This window comes from Asparagus officinalis, chromosome 5 (genome assembly GCF_001876935.1).
Source record: "Asparagus officinalis chromosome 5, Aspof.V1, whole genome shotgun sequence".
In the NCBI taxonomy this organism is placed as follows: Eukaryota; Viridiplantae; Streptophyta; class Magnoliopsida; order Asparagales; family Asparagaceae; genus Asparagus; species Asparagus officinalis.
This window is the reverse complement of record NC_033798.1, coordinates 106,817,359-106,837,852: the sequence shown is the minus strand read 5'-3', so window position 1 is coordinate 106,837,852 and position 20,494 is coordinate 106,817,359. Positions and strand designations below refer to the sequence as shown.

General features: G+C 38.3%; 1 protein-coding gene across 3 annotated transcripts; it reads right to left on the bottom strand.

Moving 5' to 3' along the window:
• On the bottom strand, window positions 13,379–20,135 carry LOC109840549 (kinesin-like protein KIN-8A). 3 transcript variants are annotated; one of them, XM_020409229.1, is made up of 7 exons: window positions 18,956–20,135; window positions 18,032–18,305; window positions 17,292–17,342; window positions 17,105–17,197; window positions 16,280–16,642; window positions 15,129–15,755; window positions 13,379–13,726 (listed from the first exon to the last, which is right to left on the bottom strand). In XM_020409229.1, exons 1-7 carry the CDS (start codon window positions 19,702–19,704, stop codon window positions 13,619–13,621), a joined length of 2,265 nt encoding a protein of 754 aa, XP_020264818.1. In that variant the 5' UTR covers window positions 19,705–20,135; the 3' UTR covers window positions 13,379–13,618. The 3 variants fall into 3 exon arrangements, with proteins under 3 accessions (XP_020264818.1, XP_020264819.1, XP_020264820.1); XM_020409230.1 differs by having other exon boundaries at window positions 13,379–13,660; window positions 18,956–20,131; XM_020409231.1 differs by lacking the exon at window positions 13,379–13,726 and adding an exon at window positions 13,746–13,901.

The following is a 20,494-nucleotide window of genomic DNA, read 5'->3' as shown; positions in this document are numbered from 1 at the left end:
CTGAAGGTGTTCTGGATTAAGATATGTTTATTTTGGTTAATAGTTTCAGTTTGAGAAATGAAAATTATGGTCAATCTTAAGCATTGTAATAAAAAAAGAATAGTCTGATTATAACTTACCCAGTTGAACTCTATGCGGAGAAGGTTAACAACAATGGTCTATGTGCTATTGCTCATGCTGAATCTCTCCGATACAAGCTCCTTGGAGGACTTCCTGTTAGGAGGTACAATTTTCTAATCATTATAGGTGCAATTGACTAACTTGAGGATTTTGTTTGTTGCTTGTTTTGTTTGTTTTAGATTATAACTCGAGAATCCTATCATATTGAAGTAGCAGAAATCAGATTTCATCATGCAAATGTAATTTTAGCTTACAGAAAATGGCTTTTCTTTTATTGAATTAGTTTGTTGCTTAATGTCATCTCTCACTGATGTTTGTTCCCTCGTACTGGCACTTTGTTCCTAGGTGACTAGATTATGGCTTACCCTTCGAAGCATTAATGTGCAGTATGTGTCAATATTATTGACTATATTGCCTTCTACTTGCTGGAAAATTTTAAATCTGATTCATTTAGATGCATGTATTATCTTCAATTCTGTTTTGATCTGACACTTCGCACTAAGCTTGCACGCTAGTAACAATGTGTAAAAAGAGAGGACCTATTCCTTATAATTGACCTGAATTTTGAAGAATGATACTAGTTTTGTGCATGTAACATAGTTCCATTTTCTGAGTCTGAAATTTAATGTACTTCACATATGAGTTTTGTTAGTTATTAATAAGGGTAAATTGCACAATAATGCACATAACCTCCTTTATTTGTGCCTACAATTGCACAAAACCACCCCCTAATGGACCCCTTAATGGTTCAACTCATTTATTAGCACTTAGGCCCCCACAATTCATGAGGAATTATGGTTGTTAGATTTTTGTCATCTATAAAGCAAATAGGTTGTTCGGTAACCATCTTTGTGTCAGAAGATGACTACAAATAGACTCACTTCTTACCTTACTTGAAGTTAGTTCAATTACATACAAATAGACCCACTTCTTACCTTCTTCCGATTATGAATATGTCGATTGATTGAGAAGTGCAAAATGTTGGTGTATCCTAAGATATAATAACATCAACAAGAAAGCAAGGCTTGATTTTGAAAGACTGGTATTTTACAATTTCATATTTGGTTATTTGAGTCACTGTACAATTAATACGACTCATCGACATGTAACATGGAAGAACAAGGATGCTAAAGAACTTGTCCAGATGTAGCAAGGAAATGATAGTTTCTTTGATAAATAAACTTCATGTTTGGTATCTCTTTAGCTTGCTGTCCACATTGCAACACAAACATTGACATCACAAATAAAGCTTGACCTTTATTGTTCTTATTGTATTTTCTGGTATTTTTGCCACTATATATATGTTTACATTTTATTTTGATACAACATATATTTAACAGGTTCAAATGAAAAGCTACTAGTTTACTTGAATGTCAACAGGAAAAGTCAATACTTAACATGTACATTTGATAAGTTAACATATTCAGTTGCATGTTATCATGTTATAAAGAAGACTGATATTTAATAGTGAAAGTTAACATATTATGCTGAAAGTTAACATATTCATAAGAAAGTTAACATATGCAGATGAAAGTTAACTTATACAACTGATAGTTAACATGTTCACATGAACGTTAGCATATAAACCTGAACGTTAACATATACACCTGAAAGTTAACATGAGGTTTAGAGTGTGAGTCTTACACTTTTATGACTTATGAAAATCCTCATGTAAGTAATCTTGAATTTATTATTATTTTTTGCTCAAGTGCCAATTGATAAAATATACACAGCCAATTTGGGTTTTCACTAATGTGCCTTTATCGTGTCCTGTAAATAAAGATGATATGTCCTGTAAATAAAGTTAACATATGCAGATAAAATATACACTTCTTTCCTGTCCCTTAAAACAGTTTATAACTTCATCGAAAAGATATATACTTCTTGGGCCATGATGTTGAAGATAAACATGATATGTTGCAATAGAGCTAACCATCTCCAAAGCTACATGTTTGTAGATAGATGATTACTTCTATAAAGTATTGAATAGGTCTGTATGATCAGAATGTTTCCCCCCTTTTAGCGTGTATTTGCTTTTTTGCACATACTTTATTACCATTAAATTCTAGTTTCTATTTACTTTATTAGTATCATATTTCTTGCTAATGATGTATAATCTGTATAATACTGCATGAAGTTTTCAGATGATATCCTAAATTTGACTTTATTCGGGAAGTTTTCACATGCTGATCAAGAGAAGTAAGAAGAACCAACACACTGTTCAGTTTGAATCTTGAGAACCAATTTCTGAACAAAAACACAGTGGATTCAACTGAGAATGGTGAGCACGCTAATGGTAAGATTGAAGAAGGGTTCAGCTTCCACAATCAAAGAGCATTATCAACTCGCAGGAAAGGCGAAATCCAAGAACCTGAAATGAATGAAGGAGGATGATGATGAGTATATTAATTTAGTTGTGTAAACAGTTGATGTGGATGACAAACATTACAACAAGCTTGACCTTTATTATTTTTATTGTATTTTTTGTATTTTTGCTACCATATATTTATGTTTTGTTTTGATACAACATATATTTAACAAGTTTAAATGAAAAGCTATATGTTTACCTGAATGTCAATAGGAAAAGCTAATACTTAGCATGTACATTTGACAAGTTAACATATTCAGTTGCATGTTATTATGTTATAAAAAAGATGACTGTAACAGTGAAAATTAACATATTATGCTGAAAGTTAACATATTCAGCTGATAGTTAACATGCAGAGATGAAGTATAACTTAACATATTATGCTGAAAGTTAACATATTCAGCTGATAGTTAACATGCAGAGATGAAGTATAACATGTTCGTAAGAAAGTTAACATATGTTAACATATTCAGCTGATAGTTAACATGCAGAGATGAAGTATAACATGTTCGTAAGAAAGTTAACATATGTAGATAAAAGTTAACATATACAACTGATAGTTAACATGTTCACAAGAAAGTTAACATGTTTAGATGAAAATTATCATCTACAAATAAGAGTTAATATGTTCATGTTAAAGTCAACATGTTAGAATGAAAGTCAAAATTATTCTGTTGTTTATACGTCTAGTTCTATTTCTTCCCTTCCTGTTAGTAGTAATTGGTGGCAATATCTAGATTTCATCTCTTGACACACTTTGCATATGAGAGTTAACATGCTCACGTGAAAGTTAAAATGTTTAGGTTAAAGGCAATATTTTTAGCTTAAATTTAATATATTCAGCTGAAAGTTAACATATTCACTATAATGTCTACAGAATTTGAAAGCCGATAGTTCTAAGATTGTAAGTCTAATCATATCGTGTATTCAAGCAATATCAGCTGTAGGAATGTAAGAATTTTATTATGGTGAACGTTAACATATTATGATGAAAATTAACATGTTCAGCTGAAATTTAACATTGTTACAAAGAAAGTTAACATATTATTGTGAAAGTTAACATGTAATAGTGAATGTTAACATATTATGATGAAAGTTAACATGTCCAGCTGAAAGTTAACATGTTACGAAAAAAGTTAACATATTATTATGAAAGTTAACATGTTACGAAGAAAGTTAACATATTATGAAGAAAGTTAACATGTTACGAAGAAAGTTAACATATTATGAAGAAAATTAAACATATGTAAATCGTTCAAGCCCACAATTATGGGTCATTCTCTTACTTAGTTTCGAGTACAACCACATAAAATAGCTAACATATCATAAGTTCTCACAAGTTCAGACATGTTTTCTTATACAAATATCTTACAAAAACCACTCCAATCTCCATACAAATCTACGTAATTTAGTATACATGCATTCTTTAGAAAGAAGCTGAGCTTGATCTTCGCAGCTGATACATTGGTTCTGGTGGCGGCGCAGAATGTAAAATCGTGTCCAACTCCTGGGGAAAAAAAAACAAATGAAAAAACCGAGTTACTTGGCCATTTCATCAAACACCTACAACCCCCATCTCCTCCTCCCCCTCCTCAACCTCCCCTCACTTCCCATGGACATCCCACTCCTCATAATCCCTCTCGACCATCTTCGCCCCCTCCTCGTCCCCCAACCTCCTCAACCTCCTAACCAAAAACCCAAACAAATATTTGATCTTGAAAATTTGCATTGCATTCATATTAACATTAATGCTCGCACACAACTCCTTGTAACTCCTCGTAATGTTTCTAACAAAAAGAAGAACCTACAAGCTCTGTGAAGAGCATCAAAAAAGAAAATATAAGTCATCTAAACTATGTTGTGTTTCAGATAAATAGTTCATGACCTGCATATATGTTCAATGTTAGCGTTTCTAAAGTAGTTCACAAACTGTAACAGGCAAAGAAAAACACCTTTTACAAGGATATATATATCATGCTTCCCTCAAAACAAGGATATATAAATGCATATGCATTTAATCAAACTTACAAACCATTAAGTCTATTAACCCAAACAATTTGTGCGATAAAACACAGATTTTATTCTAATGTGTGAATTTTACTCAAATAAGCATATTGCATAAAAAAAGTGTCATCACCAAATAAAGAGAGAAAAAAATAATTAAAATGCCAGGATAAAACAGAGACAACCTAATTTGGCCAACATGAATCCCTCTCCCTGTTATGAACCTTGACAAAAGCCATAAAAAGCTACAAAGTATCAATAAGATCCCAAATTCTACATAAAATTCATTCAAGTATCCAAAATACACAACTAAAAAAATTAAACCCACTAGATTCTCTGACGGGGTGCTCTTTACACTAACAGGGAACACATAGAGCTGTTGAACTGCAAAATTTTGGAAGTGAAATCAAAATAATCAATTTGCAACCACTAGCTTTGTTTCTATTGAACACTAAACTCACTGGATGTCTTGAATTTTTTGCATAAAAACCACAAATTTCTACCTTTAAAACAGACGAGCAATGAGACAATGGAGAGTTAAAATTGGGAACATAACATACCAATTAAAATTATAGAAGGGACCAAATTGAGAAAAGAAGAGAAACCCATCTCCAGAAACCTAGATCTACAGGAAATTTGACTAAAAATGGGAAAAATTTTGAGAAAGTGAAGAACTTTGAGCATGAACAACAACTACAACAGAGTCCTCTCTCGTGCCGCAATTGTCCATTTTCTTTCTCCTCTCTCTCATTCTAATCCTTGAGTGGAGAGCTAGGGATCGGCGTCGAGGCTCGAGCGGTCGAGGGCTTGCTTTGGGAGGCGTGGCGAGGAGGACGTCGGCGACGGCGAGGATTTGGTCGGGACGGTCGTTGGAGAGCCTGGGATCGGCGTCGAGAGGTCGAGGGCTTGCTTGGTGAACTGGCGAAGAGTTGGGATCCAAGTCCAACAAGCAACAAGGTTGCGGGTGAGACTCGAGGAGGGAGGCGGCGGAGCGGAGGAGGGCGAAGGGGACGGGGCGGCCCCAAAAGGAGACGAGGGCGGTGTGGAGCTCATGGAGGGGCACCTAGCAAAGGAGGACCCACTAGATGCCAGATGATTGTGATGGTAGATCACCAGCTCCATGGGTTAAGAGGAAGAGTTCCTGGGTGAGAGACGTGGGCATTTTAGGTAGGTTGGTCAAAATACACCGAGTACATGTATACAAATTGGCTTTTGGGAGTAGACCACACTTTTCACACTTTTTTGGGGGCTAAATGCTAAGGAAAAAAGATGGTGGGGCTGGGCCACATCTGGATCTTTTTGGGGGGGCCTTGAAACATTTCTCCCAAAATTATGATGTGAAAATCAATTAATAGAAGCATCCCAATAAGAAACTTTTATCATTAAAATATAAGTTATCAGAAAACTTTTAGTCTTTAAACTAAGGTTAGATGCAATTTATTACGCCTAAAATTTCATTATCTTTTAACTTTGATATCATGAAGTTTAAAAATGCTCAGAAAATACCTTGAAGTTTCATCACTTTTAATTTAACGTCTTTTGTTATATCACCATTCAGAATTTTGTTTTGGTCGTGAATATTTTGATATGGGTAATTTTACTACAACTTGATGACAGGGTTAACTCATTTGTGTTTGAGAAAGTAAAGAAATGCATTAATACTTTTTAATTTGGCTAAAAGGCGAATTTGATTCTTGTATTAGTGCTTACTTCTTAATTTGGTGCCCCCATTTTTTTTCTCAACTTAGTCTCTGTATCTATTAATTGTTAGATGTTAACTTAGTCATATTTTAACTTTTGGTTTAACATACCATTAAATAAAAAATGAAAACGCAATTCTACCCTAACATTATCATTTCCTCAAATAGAGCTCGAGCTAAGCTATGAATCTGACCAAGTTATTACACGTACACAAAAAGGAACATCCGACCGAATTATTAAATGTAAAAAAAAAAAGCTCAAACTGAGGTACAAACTCTACCCGAGTTCTACGTGTATACAAAAAGAGCTCAAGCTGAGCCACACTAGACGAAATATTTACCAACGGAGCTATAGCTCTACTGTTGTTTGCAAACAAAATAAATAAATAAATAAAATCAAACATGATGCTAAAAATACACAAAATGTGCTTCTTACATGCCAAAATGGGCTACAAACCAAAGCTCAAACCACATGTCCCACCAAACAACGCGTCTCAAGAGAAAAACCCAAAATCTCCTCAAAGCCATCGTCACTGTCGACTTCCTTCCTTTTGTTAGCAAGGCTCAATTTAGGATTTTGAGCTATAGATAATTAATTAAAGTATTGTAATGAAATAGCTAAGAATTCTGAACAATGTAAATCGTAAATATTAGAGAGAGAATGACAAAAGGCTTATCCCACCATGAACCCATGCTCTTCACTGAGCAACTTCTAAGCTCCTCCTTTCCCTCGGGCGCATAACAAACTCTTCATAGTATCAGTTCATGTTTTTGTCTGGTCCAAATTTATATCACATAATAATCACAACAACTATTTAATATCACGAATAAAAAATATTCATAATCCAACAATTAACCACAACGAACATATTTTTCAACTATCAAAAGTACCCACAAAAGAAAAAAGATTCTTTCTAAAGAAAAAAAGACCAAAATTCACATTAAAATTTTAATTTGCAATCTTCTTAACACGGACGGGGCAACTTGTGAACGCTTAGAGGGAAACGCGTCTTCACGTGGGGAGAAGTTTGTTCACGTGGCCTCGGGCCCACCCGAAACAAAGATGGAGATGTGAAGCGGTTTTTTTTTATTCCCTGGACCCGACTTCCGCAGCGCAGCTTATAAATAGCAAAGTTTAATTTCTATGTTATTTTTGTGTGGAGCAGGAGCGCTGGCAGAGAAGCATTGCAGGTTTGATTTTGCGGCTGCAGTGGAGAACAGGGTGTGCAGGGATTTGGTTTTCGGCTGATTTTGTGCTTTTGTGAGAGAGTATTTGTGTGAGGGATTTGAGAGTTTATTTGAAGGTTTAGGTTGTGAGTGATTGTAAACCCTAGTTGTAATCTCTCACTCTATTAGTAGATCTCCCCCCTCCTTGCCCCGTGGACGTAGGCAATTTGCCGAACCACGTAAAATTGGTTGTATCGCTATTTGTGTGATTTGTAATAGCTTTTAGGATCCCTCGACAGGTCAGTCCTAGAACTGATGAGATGAAGAGTCGATATCTCACTTTGTTGAGATATTCGTTTCAGATTCTTGTTTCCTTGGTGAGACGAGAATTCTTATTGCAACCTGACTCTCTTGTTGTGCTGCCGAAGTGCTGTCGAAATTTCTGCTGCGCGTAACAAGTGGTATCAGAGCCCAGATTTCAGATCTAGGGTTTTGGAGTTTGGTGGAGGAAGATTTTTGTGTGAAGCTTGGTTCTTGGAGTTCTAGGCTTCGGTGAAGATAGCATTAGGAGTTGCCGTTGGATATTTCGCTTTCCTCGTGTGGATAGGAGATCTATTTGGAATCCGATCTAGGGTTCAGTTGGGTGGTTCCTAATTTCTATCAAATTTGTTCTTTCTCTACAATTTGGAGTTAGTTTGCAATGGGAGAAGAAGGTGAAAGCAGCAAGTCGATGGCGAGTACAATACAAGTTGGTTTTTAGAACACTAAGATTAGTGTGGTGAAGTATGACGGCAAAATCAACTTTGGTTTGTGGATGAGCGACGTGCAGGATGCGCTCAATGCTCAGAATTTGGAAGAGACCATCATGGTCCACGAGAGGCCACCTAAATATGATGAGACGGTATGGGAGAAGATGAATAGGAACGCTTGTGGGGTGATCAAGTCCTGTTTGGAACATGAGCTGAAATATGATGTGATTGGGGTGACGTCTGCAATGAAGATGTGGGAAATTCTTAACAATAAGTATCTCACAAAGAGTGTTGAGAACAGGGTGCACTTGCTGCGAAGACTCTTCAGATTTCAGATGTCCAGAGGCACCTCGCTAGCGGCTCATGTGAACAACTACACTAAGTTGTTGTCGGACTTGGCGAATGTTGATGAGAAGATATCGGATGAGTACAAGGCGATTATTTTGTTAGGCTCCTTACCGGATGAGGAGTATGATACCTTCGTGCTCACTTTGTTGAACGGGAGATCTTCTATCAGCTATAGTAAAGTGACTAACGCATTGACCAATTACGATTTGAGGAGGAAGGACAATGAGACTTCCCGTGCTAGCACTTTAGGCGAGGCCTTGTCGACGAGAGGTAGAAGCCCATATCCGAAAGATGGTAATAGAGGAAGGTCAAAGTCTAGAGGCCACCACCAATTAGCAAAGAACCAATGTGCATTCTGTAAGGAGCAGGGACATTGGAAGAGAGACTGCCCGAAGCTCAAGGAGAAGGAGAATGGCAAGAAAAAGGGCCCGAAGGCCAATGAGGTGAACGTTACGAAAGGCGATGATTCCGATGATTCGTGCTTTTCTCTACTGATTACTCCGGAAGTGAACCATGTGAATGCATCAGATTGGATGCTTAATTCCGGTGCTACTTATCATGTGACCCCTAGGCGAGACTGGTTTGCATCTTTTGAGAAAGTCGACGGGGGTGTTGTTATCATGGGAAATGATCAATCCTGTGACGTTTGTGGGATAGGTACCGTACGGATTAGGATGCACAATGGAGTAGTCCGTGAGTTGAAGGAGGTGAGATTTGTTCCTCAACTGAAGAAAAATCTTATTTCAGTTGGAGCTTTGGAGGCGAAGGGATTCAATGTGACTTTCGAAAATACTGTAGCGAATGTTACTAAGGGATCATTGGTGGTGATGAAGGGAGTCCGCAATCGGAATTTGTATTATCTGAAGGGAAGCACCGAGATTGGCCAGGTTGCTTCGGCTATTTTAGAAGCGGACATGAGTAGACTTTGGCACTATAGGTTAGGGTACACAGGTAAAAAGTCACTGCAGGTATTGTGTAAGCAGGGGCTATTGAAGGGAGCCAAGAGTGAAAAGATTGAGTTCTGTGAGCATTGTGTTCTTGGCAAGAAAACGAAGGTGAAGTTCGGGACTGCCATTCATCAGACGAATGGCATCCTGGACTACGTGCACACAGACGTTTGGGGTTCCACCAAGACTGCATTACTTGGTGGTAGACATTGGTTCGTCACTTTTGTAGATGACTATTCTAGGCGTTGTTGGGTGTACACCATGAAGCATAAGAATAAAGTCCTAGATTTATTCGTGGAGTGGAAGAAGAGATTGGAACTGTAGACTGGGAGAAAGATCAAGACATTGCGATCCGACAACGGTGGTGAGTATACTTCTGACCCCTTTCAGCAGCTATGTCGAGACGAGGGCATAGAGAGACACTTCACAGTTAGTCATACACCGCAGCAAAATAGGATGGCAGAGAGGTTAAATCGGTCTTTACTGGAGAAGATCTGATACTTATTATCGCAGAGTGGTTTGGAGAAGATCTTTTGGGCTGAGGCACTTACATATGCGAGCCACCTCATTAATAGGCTGCCTTCATCTGCGATTGAGGGGAAAACCCCTATGGAGAAGTGGTCGGGAGAACCAGCACGAGATTATGACCAGCTCAAGGTATTCGGGTGCCCTACATTTTATCATGTGAGAACAGATAAATTAGAACCTCGAGCTAGGAAGACCATATTTGTAGGATTCAAGCGTGGTGTCAAGGGATACAAGCTTTGGGATCCAGTGGATAAGAAGATTGTGCTGAGTAGGGACGTCACGTTTGATGAAGCTTCTATCTTGAAGCTTCCCAGCTCTCATCAGGTGGAGAGCGACCCGACGGAGAAGATATCGCAGGTGGTGGAGATCGATGCAGCTCCACATTGTCCAGATGGTACAGTATCCATTAGAATGCCGACTGAGGTGACGCCAGGCGAGCACGACGGTAACACGGAGGATACGGGTACTAATATGCAGGATCATGGACCGACGGCTCAGGTTCAGGATTCGATTGCGGTTCGGAGACAGAGGAGAAACATACAGATGTCAGCACGGTATGCCGACACAGTTGCGTATGCACTTCCGGTGGAGGGTATCGATGAGTTGGTGCCTACTACATTCAGAGAGGCCGAGCAGAGTTCGGAGGCTGATTCGTGGCAGGTGGCTATGCAGGAGGAGATGGAGTCTCTTCACAAGAACGATACATGGGAGCTTGTAGAGCTTCCAAAGGGGCGGAAGGCGATTGGGTGCAAGTGGGTGTACACGAAGAAGGAGGGCATTGAGGGCACTCCAGTGAGGTTCAAGGCTAGGTTGGTTGCGAAGGGCTATGCACAGGAGGAAGGTATTGATTACAATGAGGTTTTCTCTCCGGTGGTGAAGCATTCGTCGATTCGGATTTTGCTAGCTTTGGTGGCACAGTATGGATTGGAGTTAGATCAGTTGGATGTGAAGACGATATTTCTTCATGGTGATCTTGATGAAGAAATATATATGACTCAGCCATTGGGATTCCGAGCTGCAGGGAAAGATAAGTTGGTTTGCAGATTAAAAAAATCGCTATACGGTTTGAAGCAGTCTCCTCGACAGTGGTATAGGCGATTTGATGGTTTTATGCTTGGTCATTCGTACACTCGGAGTCAGTTTGATCCTTACGTATATTTTCGCAAGTTGAAAGAAGGTGCATATATTTATTTGTTGCTTTATGTCGATGACATGTTGGTTGCCTCTACTTCCAGGTCAGCTATAGATGAGTTGAAAGTTCAGCTTTCAAATGAGTTTGAGATGAAAGACTTGGGTGAAGCGAAGCGCATTCTAGGGATGGAGATCGGCAAAGACAAGAAGAAGGGCAGAATTTGTTTGACACAGGTGGCTTATTTGAAGAAGGTTCTACAACGATTCTATGTTAGCATGGATACAAAGCCAGTTAGTGTACCATTAGGAGCCCATTTGAAGCTTTCGGCTGGTCTTTCATCGAAGTCAGTTGAAGATCGAGAGTTGATATCGAAGACTCCATATGCGAGTACGGTTGGGAGCTTGATGTACGCGATGGTATGTACGAGACCAGATTTGTCACAGGCGGTGAGCATGGTATCGAGATACATGCACGATCCAGGAGTGGGTCATTGGGACGTCGTGAGATGGATTTTGAGGTACATTCGAGGTACGCTCAATGTTAGTTTGGTTTATGAGCGGGACACTATAGGTGGGCAGCTATGCATTGGTTATGTTATTTCAGATTATGCCGGGGATTTGGATAAGCGTCGATCTACGACGGGGTATGTGTTCACTTTGACCCGTGCGCCGGTGTGTTGGAGATGCACTTTACAGTCTACGGTGGCTTTGTCTACGACGGAGGCAGAGTATATGGCAGTTACGGAGGCTGTGAAGGAGGCTATTTGGCTTCGAGGACTTTTGGAGGAACTTGGTATATCGCAGAGGTCCGTCACTATTCATTATGATAGCATGAGTGCTATCTATTTGGCGAAGAATCAGGTTTTTCATGCGAGAACGAAGCACATTGACGTTCGCTATCACTTCATTCGGGATGTTCTTGAAGATGGCGATGTGGAAATTGTGAAAATCCACACGAAGGATAATCCGGCGGATATGCTCACTAAGGTGGTTCCGAGCAACAAGTTTGATCATTGTCGAAACTTGTTGCACATTCGTGATTGTTGAGGCCGTTGGCGGCCATTTGGATGAACTACGTGAGGCTTGATTCCTTGGGCAAGAGGATACGGTAGGCAGTCTTTACGATGCAGCCGGTTTGGATTAGTTGATGGGGGTGAGATTGTTTGAGCTCTCGTTCGGGTTCCCGACTTGTTGTCGAATGAGTGGGACATTTGCTTGCTTTTGTGTCGGCTCAGTTTTGGAAGAAACTTCACCGAGGTGGAGAATTGTGAACGCTTAGAGGGAAACGCGTCTTCACGTGGGGAGAAGTTTGTTCACGTGGCCTCGGGCCCACCCGAAACAAAGATGGAGATGTGAAGCGGTTTTTTTTATTATTCCCTGGACCCGACTTCCGCAGCGCAGCTTATAAATAGCAAAGTTTAATTTCTATGTTATTTTTTTGGAGCAGGAGCACAGGCAGAGAAGCATTGCAGGTTTGATTTTGCGGCTGCAGTGGAGAACAGGGTGTGCAGGGATTTGGTTTTCGGCTGATTTTGTGCTTTTGTGAGAGAGTATTTGTGTGAGGGATTTGAGAGTTTATTTGAGGGTTTAGGTTGTGAGTGATTGTAAACCCTAGTTGTAATCTCTCCCTCTATTAGTAGATCTCCCCCCTCCTTGCCCCGTGGACGTAGGCAATTTGCCGAACCACGTAAAATTGGTTATATCGCTATTTGTGTGTTTTGTAATAGCTTTTAGGATCCCTCGACAGGTCAGTCCTAGAACTGATGAGAGGAAGAGCCGATATCTCACTTTGTTGAGATATTCGCTTCAGATTCTTGTTTCCTTGGTGAGACGGGAATTATTATTGCAAACTGCTCTCTTGTTGTGCTGCCGAAGTGCTGTCAAAATTTTCGCTGCGCACAACACAACTCACATATGGCAAAAAGGCAGATAAATAAATAAATAAATAAATGAATAAATCAGCACAATACCTAGCTAAGCTCCGCAATCTTCCTCCATCCATTTCAGCTCTCCCGAGCCCTAACCTCCACCGCCGATAAATTAGCATGTTTTGATTATCATTCGCCTAGATGTTTCGTTTTATTAGTCACGTTAGATATTTTAAGAATTGAAGGAGGCCAGTAGTATGCGCTTGCCCATGAAAAAAATAAGAAAATAAATTATGACTTTCACATAAGCATGACCAGACGACGAACAGCAACTTAGAAATCATCTGTTTTTTTTTTTTTTTTTTTTTTTTGCTCATCGAAACTAAATATAAACAATGATCGATAAGCTCAAACCTGAGATAGTGACTGATAAACTCAAAACCTGATCAAATCAATAACAATCTGGGAGAGCATAATTTGATTTCATATAATAAGAATCTAGTTATAAATTAGGACTATAATCAGAACACTAACCAACAATAACTGGTTCTTGCTCATGAATATGAAAATAATTGACGTATCCTCTTCATCAAACTATCACAGAAAGAGGATATAAAAAAAAATTAACAAACAAAGAATTCGCACTCCTGCTGCTTGCTTGTTGCCTACTGTGTCCATCTTCTTCCCTTCATCGTCTGCAAGAATCTGTTCTCCGGCAAGCAAAACCCGGCTGGAAGATGTAATTAGCAACATGAGGCCCCAACAAGAACACAAAGGAGAAACATTGATATGCAAGCTGCATCAGTAGCAGAACTTTCACATACATAAAGCAACAAGTGGGGGGCAAAAGACAAAAACAATATCAGCGAGTCTTTAAGAATCGCCTCTCCTTCAACAGGAAAAACTTGGCTATGAACCATGACTTTGCTTGGTAAGCTCAAGGATCTCGCAAAGTTCTAGCGCTATCAACCCTATTTGTAAATAAAAAACTTTCACAGAAGAGCTTGTTCATAATGGCCATATAATTTACGGTAAAGGATGATGTATGATAGGAACTTCTGTTTCAAGCATCATTTGGTTGTAAAATGAATGAATTTATAATATTAGATAAATTTGATCAACTTAATGCACTCCCAATCAGTTACCAAAGCATAGAATACACTAGTTGTTGATATTCTGCGACTGGAGTTCTTTATGAATTGTGTGTGCACCAGAAGGGCTCAATTTGTACGTTGGGTGTTAAGAAACAAGTAATAAAAGAAAAATTTTTTCATGCATCAAGTGGTTGTAACAAAATGCCTTGACAATATTAAATAAAATAAACCACCTTGATGCACTCTCAAAATGTTTCTGGAACATAAAACTACTTGTATTTATTTCATGGATGAAAATTTTGATGGACTGTATGTTATGAGTAATCCATCAATCTGTACATCAGGTAGGAGGAGACCTTTTGTTATTATACTTGGTAACCAGAAGCAAGTAATTTTGGGCTATATATCTGAACTTACTGTACTTGGGCTGTCCAAAAAGCACTAAATGTGTATTGTTCACACATACCTGGCGAATCTACACGTGTGCATTCTATACATGTTGGAGCTAGCCTAAGGTTAGTTCTAATTGTTAATTCGTACTCCCATGTAGATTGAGATGTATAGAACATTCTACTTGTACATATTTCATGTATGAAACTTCTAATGAATTGTAAGTGTACTTCATCAATTTGTACACCAGGTAGGAGGAACATTATTACTATTATAAATTATGATTATCATTTTTATTATTTGTTATACATGGTAGGCAGAAACAAGTAATCTTGGGCTATTTCATGTATTTGGCTATCCGAAAGTACTAGTTGTGCATTGTTCACACATACCATGGTAAATCTACAACTGTATGTTCTACACACATGTTGATTTAGCCTAAGGTTAGTTCTAATCACTAATCTTACTCCTATCTAGACTGACATGTATAAAATCTATTAGACAAACAAGATTGTGCCCGTTGCTAAACATAGAAGACCAGTTGCCCTATGACCTTTCTCATTGATCATGTACCCGGGAGTACAAAAGATGTAACAATGACTAGCAAGAAAAGTGCAAAAGTGTCAAGATTTGCTATAGAAAATTCCATTTACATTACTAAGCACAGTATACACTATAGAATTAAATACCCAAATATAGAAAGGAGATTCACACCTGCAACAACATCGAAGGAGCTGGTGGAGTCTCAGGTGCAACATGGCTCCTCGTCTTCCTCCCATTTCCAGCTCCAACAACCAAAGGACTACCTCCAACACCACCGCCAATGTCCCAAAATGTCCTCTTCTTTGTTCCAAGCACTGGTGACTTAAACCGATGACTTGGGCTCTTTATCTCCCCTCCTCCTATATTCCTCTCGCCTTTACTTGTTGTAGCCCTCGTAACCACTCTCCAGCTCTCTTTACCAAGCTTCAGCTCCCTAATAAGATCATCTTTCTGCTTTAACTCAAGGGCATGATCTTTTTTTAGCCTTTCAATCTCAGCCTCTAATGCCTTAATTGTGTCACTGTTCTTGGCCTCAGAGGGTGGTGGAGTGCCAAAGCAGTTTGTAGTTAAGAGAGAGCGCTTGGTTCTTCGAGGTGCGGACAGAGGAGAAAGAAGGGGAGAAGGGGAGGGAGAAGAGTTTGAGGCTAGTGATTGAGCTTGGAGAGTTAAGAGCTTCTGTTGGTGGCGGACGAGCTGTTGCCTTAGCTCGCTGTTCTCCTTTTGGAGCTCTAGAACTAATTTGGTCTGGTCAGTTTCAGATTCGGGCATTAAAGTTACTTCCTCATTCATTGTGCTGGTCTGCATGAAAGAAAATTATATTTCACTACTTTGTTCGTCTAATCTAAATATGCAAGACATAAATTAGTAGCTTGCAAATTTTATTGGATATTATTGCAGTTGAAAGATGAGCAACAAATGGCCAAACTAATATGAACATTTACCCTTTTTTTAAAGAAAAGGATGAATATACTAGTATCATTTTCATTTAATTATGGTTATAGCTCTTAAACCAATAAACAAGGAAAGAAAAAGTTGTTTCACATAAGCAATTATCAGAGCACAGAAAGAAAAAATCATTTGAAGGCAAGGATATATTCACATAAGCACACAATAAAGAACATATCAAATAGAAAAGTGATGAACCTTCTTTCTTAGAATCTATTAATAGAGTTTCTTTTTTTCACCCCTTTTGGCAGAGAGTAATAGGTTATTCGTGACCATCTTGTAAAGATTACTCCTGATCTGCCCCTTGCCAATCCATCAAAGACTTTATTGGAAGTAAGATTGTCAGCTAATACAAATCAGAAGATAAGACTGCAAACCTTAGTTTTTATTTCCTTTGCTCTGTCAGCCCAGTGAAGAGTATTTTGGGTCTCACTGAAGGATAGACTGCTCGGGCTAATATTGGCTATCATCACAGTATTGCAAGGGCCCCCTAATGAGTCCTTGAGGAGTTGAGTGAGCTTCGAGTTGCGATAAGGGATGTGCTTCTTACCCTCCACAAGAGCATTGATACAACTGCTCAGTGCTAGGAGCGAGCGATTAATGTTCGCACCTTCTATTGATCTTTGAGTTCTTTGATCTGTTGCTAGAGCTCTCTCCGAACCAGCTAGATCAATGAGAGAAAGTTTCCCCACTCGGGTCAGTAAGTTACCTGAGTCTTTGACTCGGTATTCTGCAACAACCTATATATGAGAAATATATGATAACTTGTCCTTGAAGAATGAATAAACAAGGCATATAGGATAAACCGATTGGCACTGAAATGTAGTATGCTATTTATGTTAATGTATTACACATCCATAAATATATTGCCTATACGTAAATTAACAGCGCCAACAAACAATACAATCATTGAAAAATTAATATAACATTACATGAGTAAATTATGTAATATTCATTAATAACTTATCAATAATGTTTGAAATACTTAAAAGTCTCTTCCCCTAACCCAAAATCATGGTGAGAGTTGAGGGATTTTTATCTTCTATGTGATCTTAAACTTTAAAATTCTATCAAAAGTTTGAGAAATTTCAAAAATTTCATGAATATTGGTAAGGAATAATATATTTTTAGATTTGATTGGTAACATTTTCTGACACACACAGAGAGAGAGAGAGGAGGAGGAGGAGGAGGAGGAGGGGGACCTGCAGAATGGCATGAGATCGCGAAGATGTTTCATTGACTCGAGTGGGCTCAGTGGTTCTATTCATATTCCCTTGCTGAAGCAACGCCATGACCTAAGAGACGGCAACAAAGTATTCATATAATTTTATTTCAAATATTATCAGCACCAAAGACGAAATAAATAATGAATAATAAAAAAAGTCTTACTTCATCTGTGGAGTAAGCTCTATACTGAGTAAGCCCCGCTGCTACGGTTCCCTGATAGTAGCCACATTTCTTTTCTTAGCAAATATAACATCAATCTGAAATTGAATGGATATAGACTCCATTTTGTAGATAAAATTAAATAGTTTCAGCTTATTAAATTACTCAGAATCATTCTTCAGCTACACTTTCAGAGCAACATTTACAGCACAAAGAAATGTTGGATAGTAGAGAATGCATTTTCAACAACTTGGAATTTTTAACAATGGAATAGGAGTATTAAACTAATTACTAAATTTTTTGTTCATTGAAATTGGGTACACATGATGGTGAGTGTACATTTTTAAAGAGGAATTCAAGAGATTTAAAAGCTCCTATCCAAAAACAAAGTAAAATCCAACAATCATGCTACGAGTAAAGGTCTCCGTATGTTGAAGTAATTGTGGCAGTGATTTTCCTCTTTTTCAAATAAAAATCGCAGATGGAGAGGAAACTGAGTTCTATTGTATGCAGCCTTTGTAGCTAGACACAACAATACCAATGGTGAAGAAACAACAAAAAAAATTCAAGAATTTTCATGAAATTAACTAACTACATAGATAAAAGTTGGCTTCTTTATTTTAATATGCTTGTATGATAATCAACACATAGAATAACATGCAACAAGCGTGGACTTTGAAGAATAATAGAGACCAGGGAAAACAAACACTTCATCAAGAACAAAGAGGTAAATCTAACCCTACCTGCTTATCTTCTCTGAGGACAAGAGGTCGGCCAGGGGCTAGCAAATCTCTTACAGTCTCATTGTAGACCTCTAAGTAAGACAGATGAACTGAGTGATTCCCATCACAACTACGCTGCCTAATCTTAAAGAACAGGTCTTTAATTGCGAGCACCATCACCCCGGGATTTTCCACTGTTCCCAACATTGTATAAGTTTTTCCTGCTCCTGTAGCCCCATAGCAGAAAACTGTACCATTTCTCCCTTGAAGAACACCCTCCACGAGGTCTGCTGTTCTGCAATGTGCACAATGGGATATCTTTTATGATGTTGTACGTTGTATCTATTTTGATAAGAACCTAAAAGATGCAGCACTAATCAAATTGTTAGTTTTCACTTTCATTGTAAAAATTTAACAAAATGCTATATTGAATTATGTGTAGTCTTCAGTTTATCTCAGAGAACTGCAAGAGTGAGACATGCTATACCTATAGGGTAAATTGTTAACAGACCAGGGTAGATTCAATTATTAAAATTGAAAATGAATTCAAAAATCAGAATTCTTGTTAACTATCAAGTATGAGAAATTTCTCTTTTCTACTTTGGAAGGAACTAACACAACAAAAATGTTATTTCTTGAATCCAACAGTAGATTGAAGTCTCCTGTGTACAGAGTAAAATTCTTACAAAATCAGGTTAATTCAATAACTGAAAGCAGAAAACGGATCAAGACAAATCAGAACCCCTGTCATTGTAAAGTATAAAAATTTAATGTTTTTCTTGAATTTTGAAGGAGCTAACATGTTATTCTTGACAACAAATGCGCACAATATATAAAGCAAGAAATGACCTTTTTATGACAAACTAGGCCTCAAAATTTTACACTAAACACCCAACTATAAATATGCACAAACAAAATCTTCATCAAAAAGATTAGAAACCTTACGTTGTAGTATAAACTTCTTGCTGAGCCGTTGGCTCAGGGAACGACGTATCAAAGCAAAAATGTCGCCCTTGAATCCTCTTAAACCTCAAGTAATCCGTCTCCAATGCAAACCCCGTCAAATAAACCTCTTTGTGATCCACAATCTTAACACAAGAACGAGCTCCAGCCTCCTTTTCCTTCCTTGACATCGGCCTTAACCTCACAAACACCATAATCCTACTCCCATTCTCTCTATTTTCCGATACTGGGCCCACCACCATCTTCTTCGTCTTCACCACCATTCCCTCTGACATCGGACCTAATCCACCCATCGAGAGCTTTCTTGCTGGCAATGTCGGTTTCTTGGGGCAAGAGTAGACCTCGATGCGATCAGAGACGTTGATTTCTTGATTCTCCTTCTCCTCTGCTCTTGAGTATGTGATGGGCTTCTTTAAGGCTGGTTTTGAGGCCAAGTTCTCTCTCATGAGTAACCCTTCTCTTTGAGGCTCTTCTTGCAACCTTCCTTCTTTGTTCTTTCGGTTGGAATCGAGGAGTGCAGTGATCCGGGTTTCGGGTTGAAGAATTGATGGGTTTGGGTTTGGGTGAGTTTTTGCTGAGGCTAACTTCTTGTGCTGCTCATATAACAGGGTTAAGGCCTTCATCTTCTCCTTCAAGCCATGATGAGGGTTTCTGAGTATTGCCGGGGCCTGTGGCTCTTTGCTGGAATCTGTCGGCGCGCAAGAGATCTGAGACCTAGTAGAGACTGGCATTTTACTTGGAGAAAACAAGAGAAAAATGGGAGAAAATGGGATGAATGAGGCTATTTAGGCATCAATTTGAACAGATTTCAGATACCCAGATGCTGAATTCTTGTTTAATTTAGCAAAGATTGAAAATTTAATAAAGAAACGTAAGAAAACGGGAGGAATAGGGATATTTGGGCACGGATCTGACGAAATTTCGAATACATAGAAAATTTTATCGCATAAATTTCTAAAATTTTGAGCACCCGATTGAAAATTCTGTTTCTTTACACAAAGATTAGGGTTTTTTGGAACTTTGGGAATAGAAGGGTTTCTTGATTGGATTATGGAGATGTATTTGGTACTGTAGCAGAAAGAAAGGAGCAAGGAGCAGGTAGCTGTGAAGTGGTTATTTGGGAAAATCCCTGAGGGTATTTTGGGAAAGATACGTGAAATAGGCTGATTTCAAAATTTTGAGGTGTAACGGTCGGAAGTTTTTTGAAAGTCAAATACTTTCGCTTTCAAAGATAGTTTTCCAAAAAGGAATATGAGGCCAGATCTTCTAAAATGTGTGAGTTTGTGATATTTGGCCCATAAATATATGAAGATCTAACTTCAATGTTTTTTGATACAAGCAAAGATCCCGAAATTAGTAAAGATATGTGTCATGAATGCTTTCTGGAAATTCAAGATTTTTGGCTAGATATAACTTACAAAAGATTTTGGCTTTTAAGTATACGGAGATCTAATAATTAATAGGAACATGTAAATATGAACTCATGATCTTACAGGGAAATTACATTATAATGACATTCTA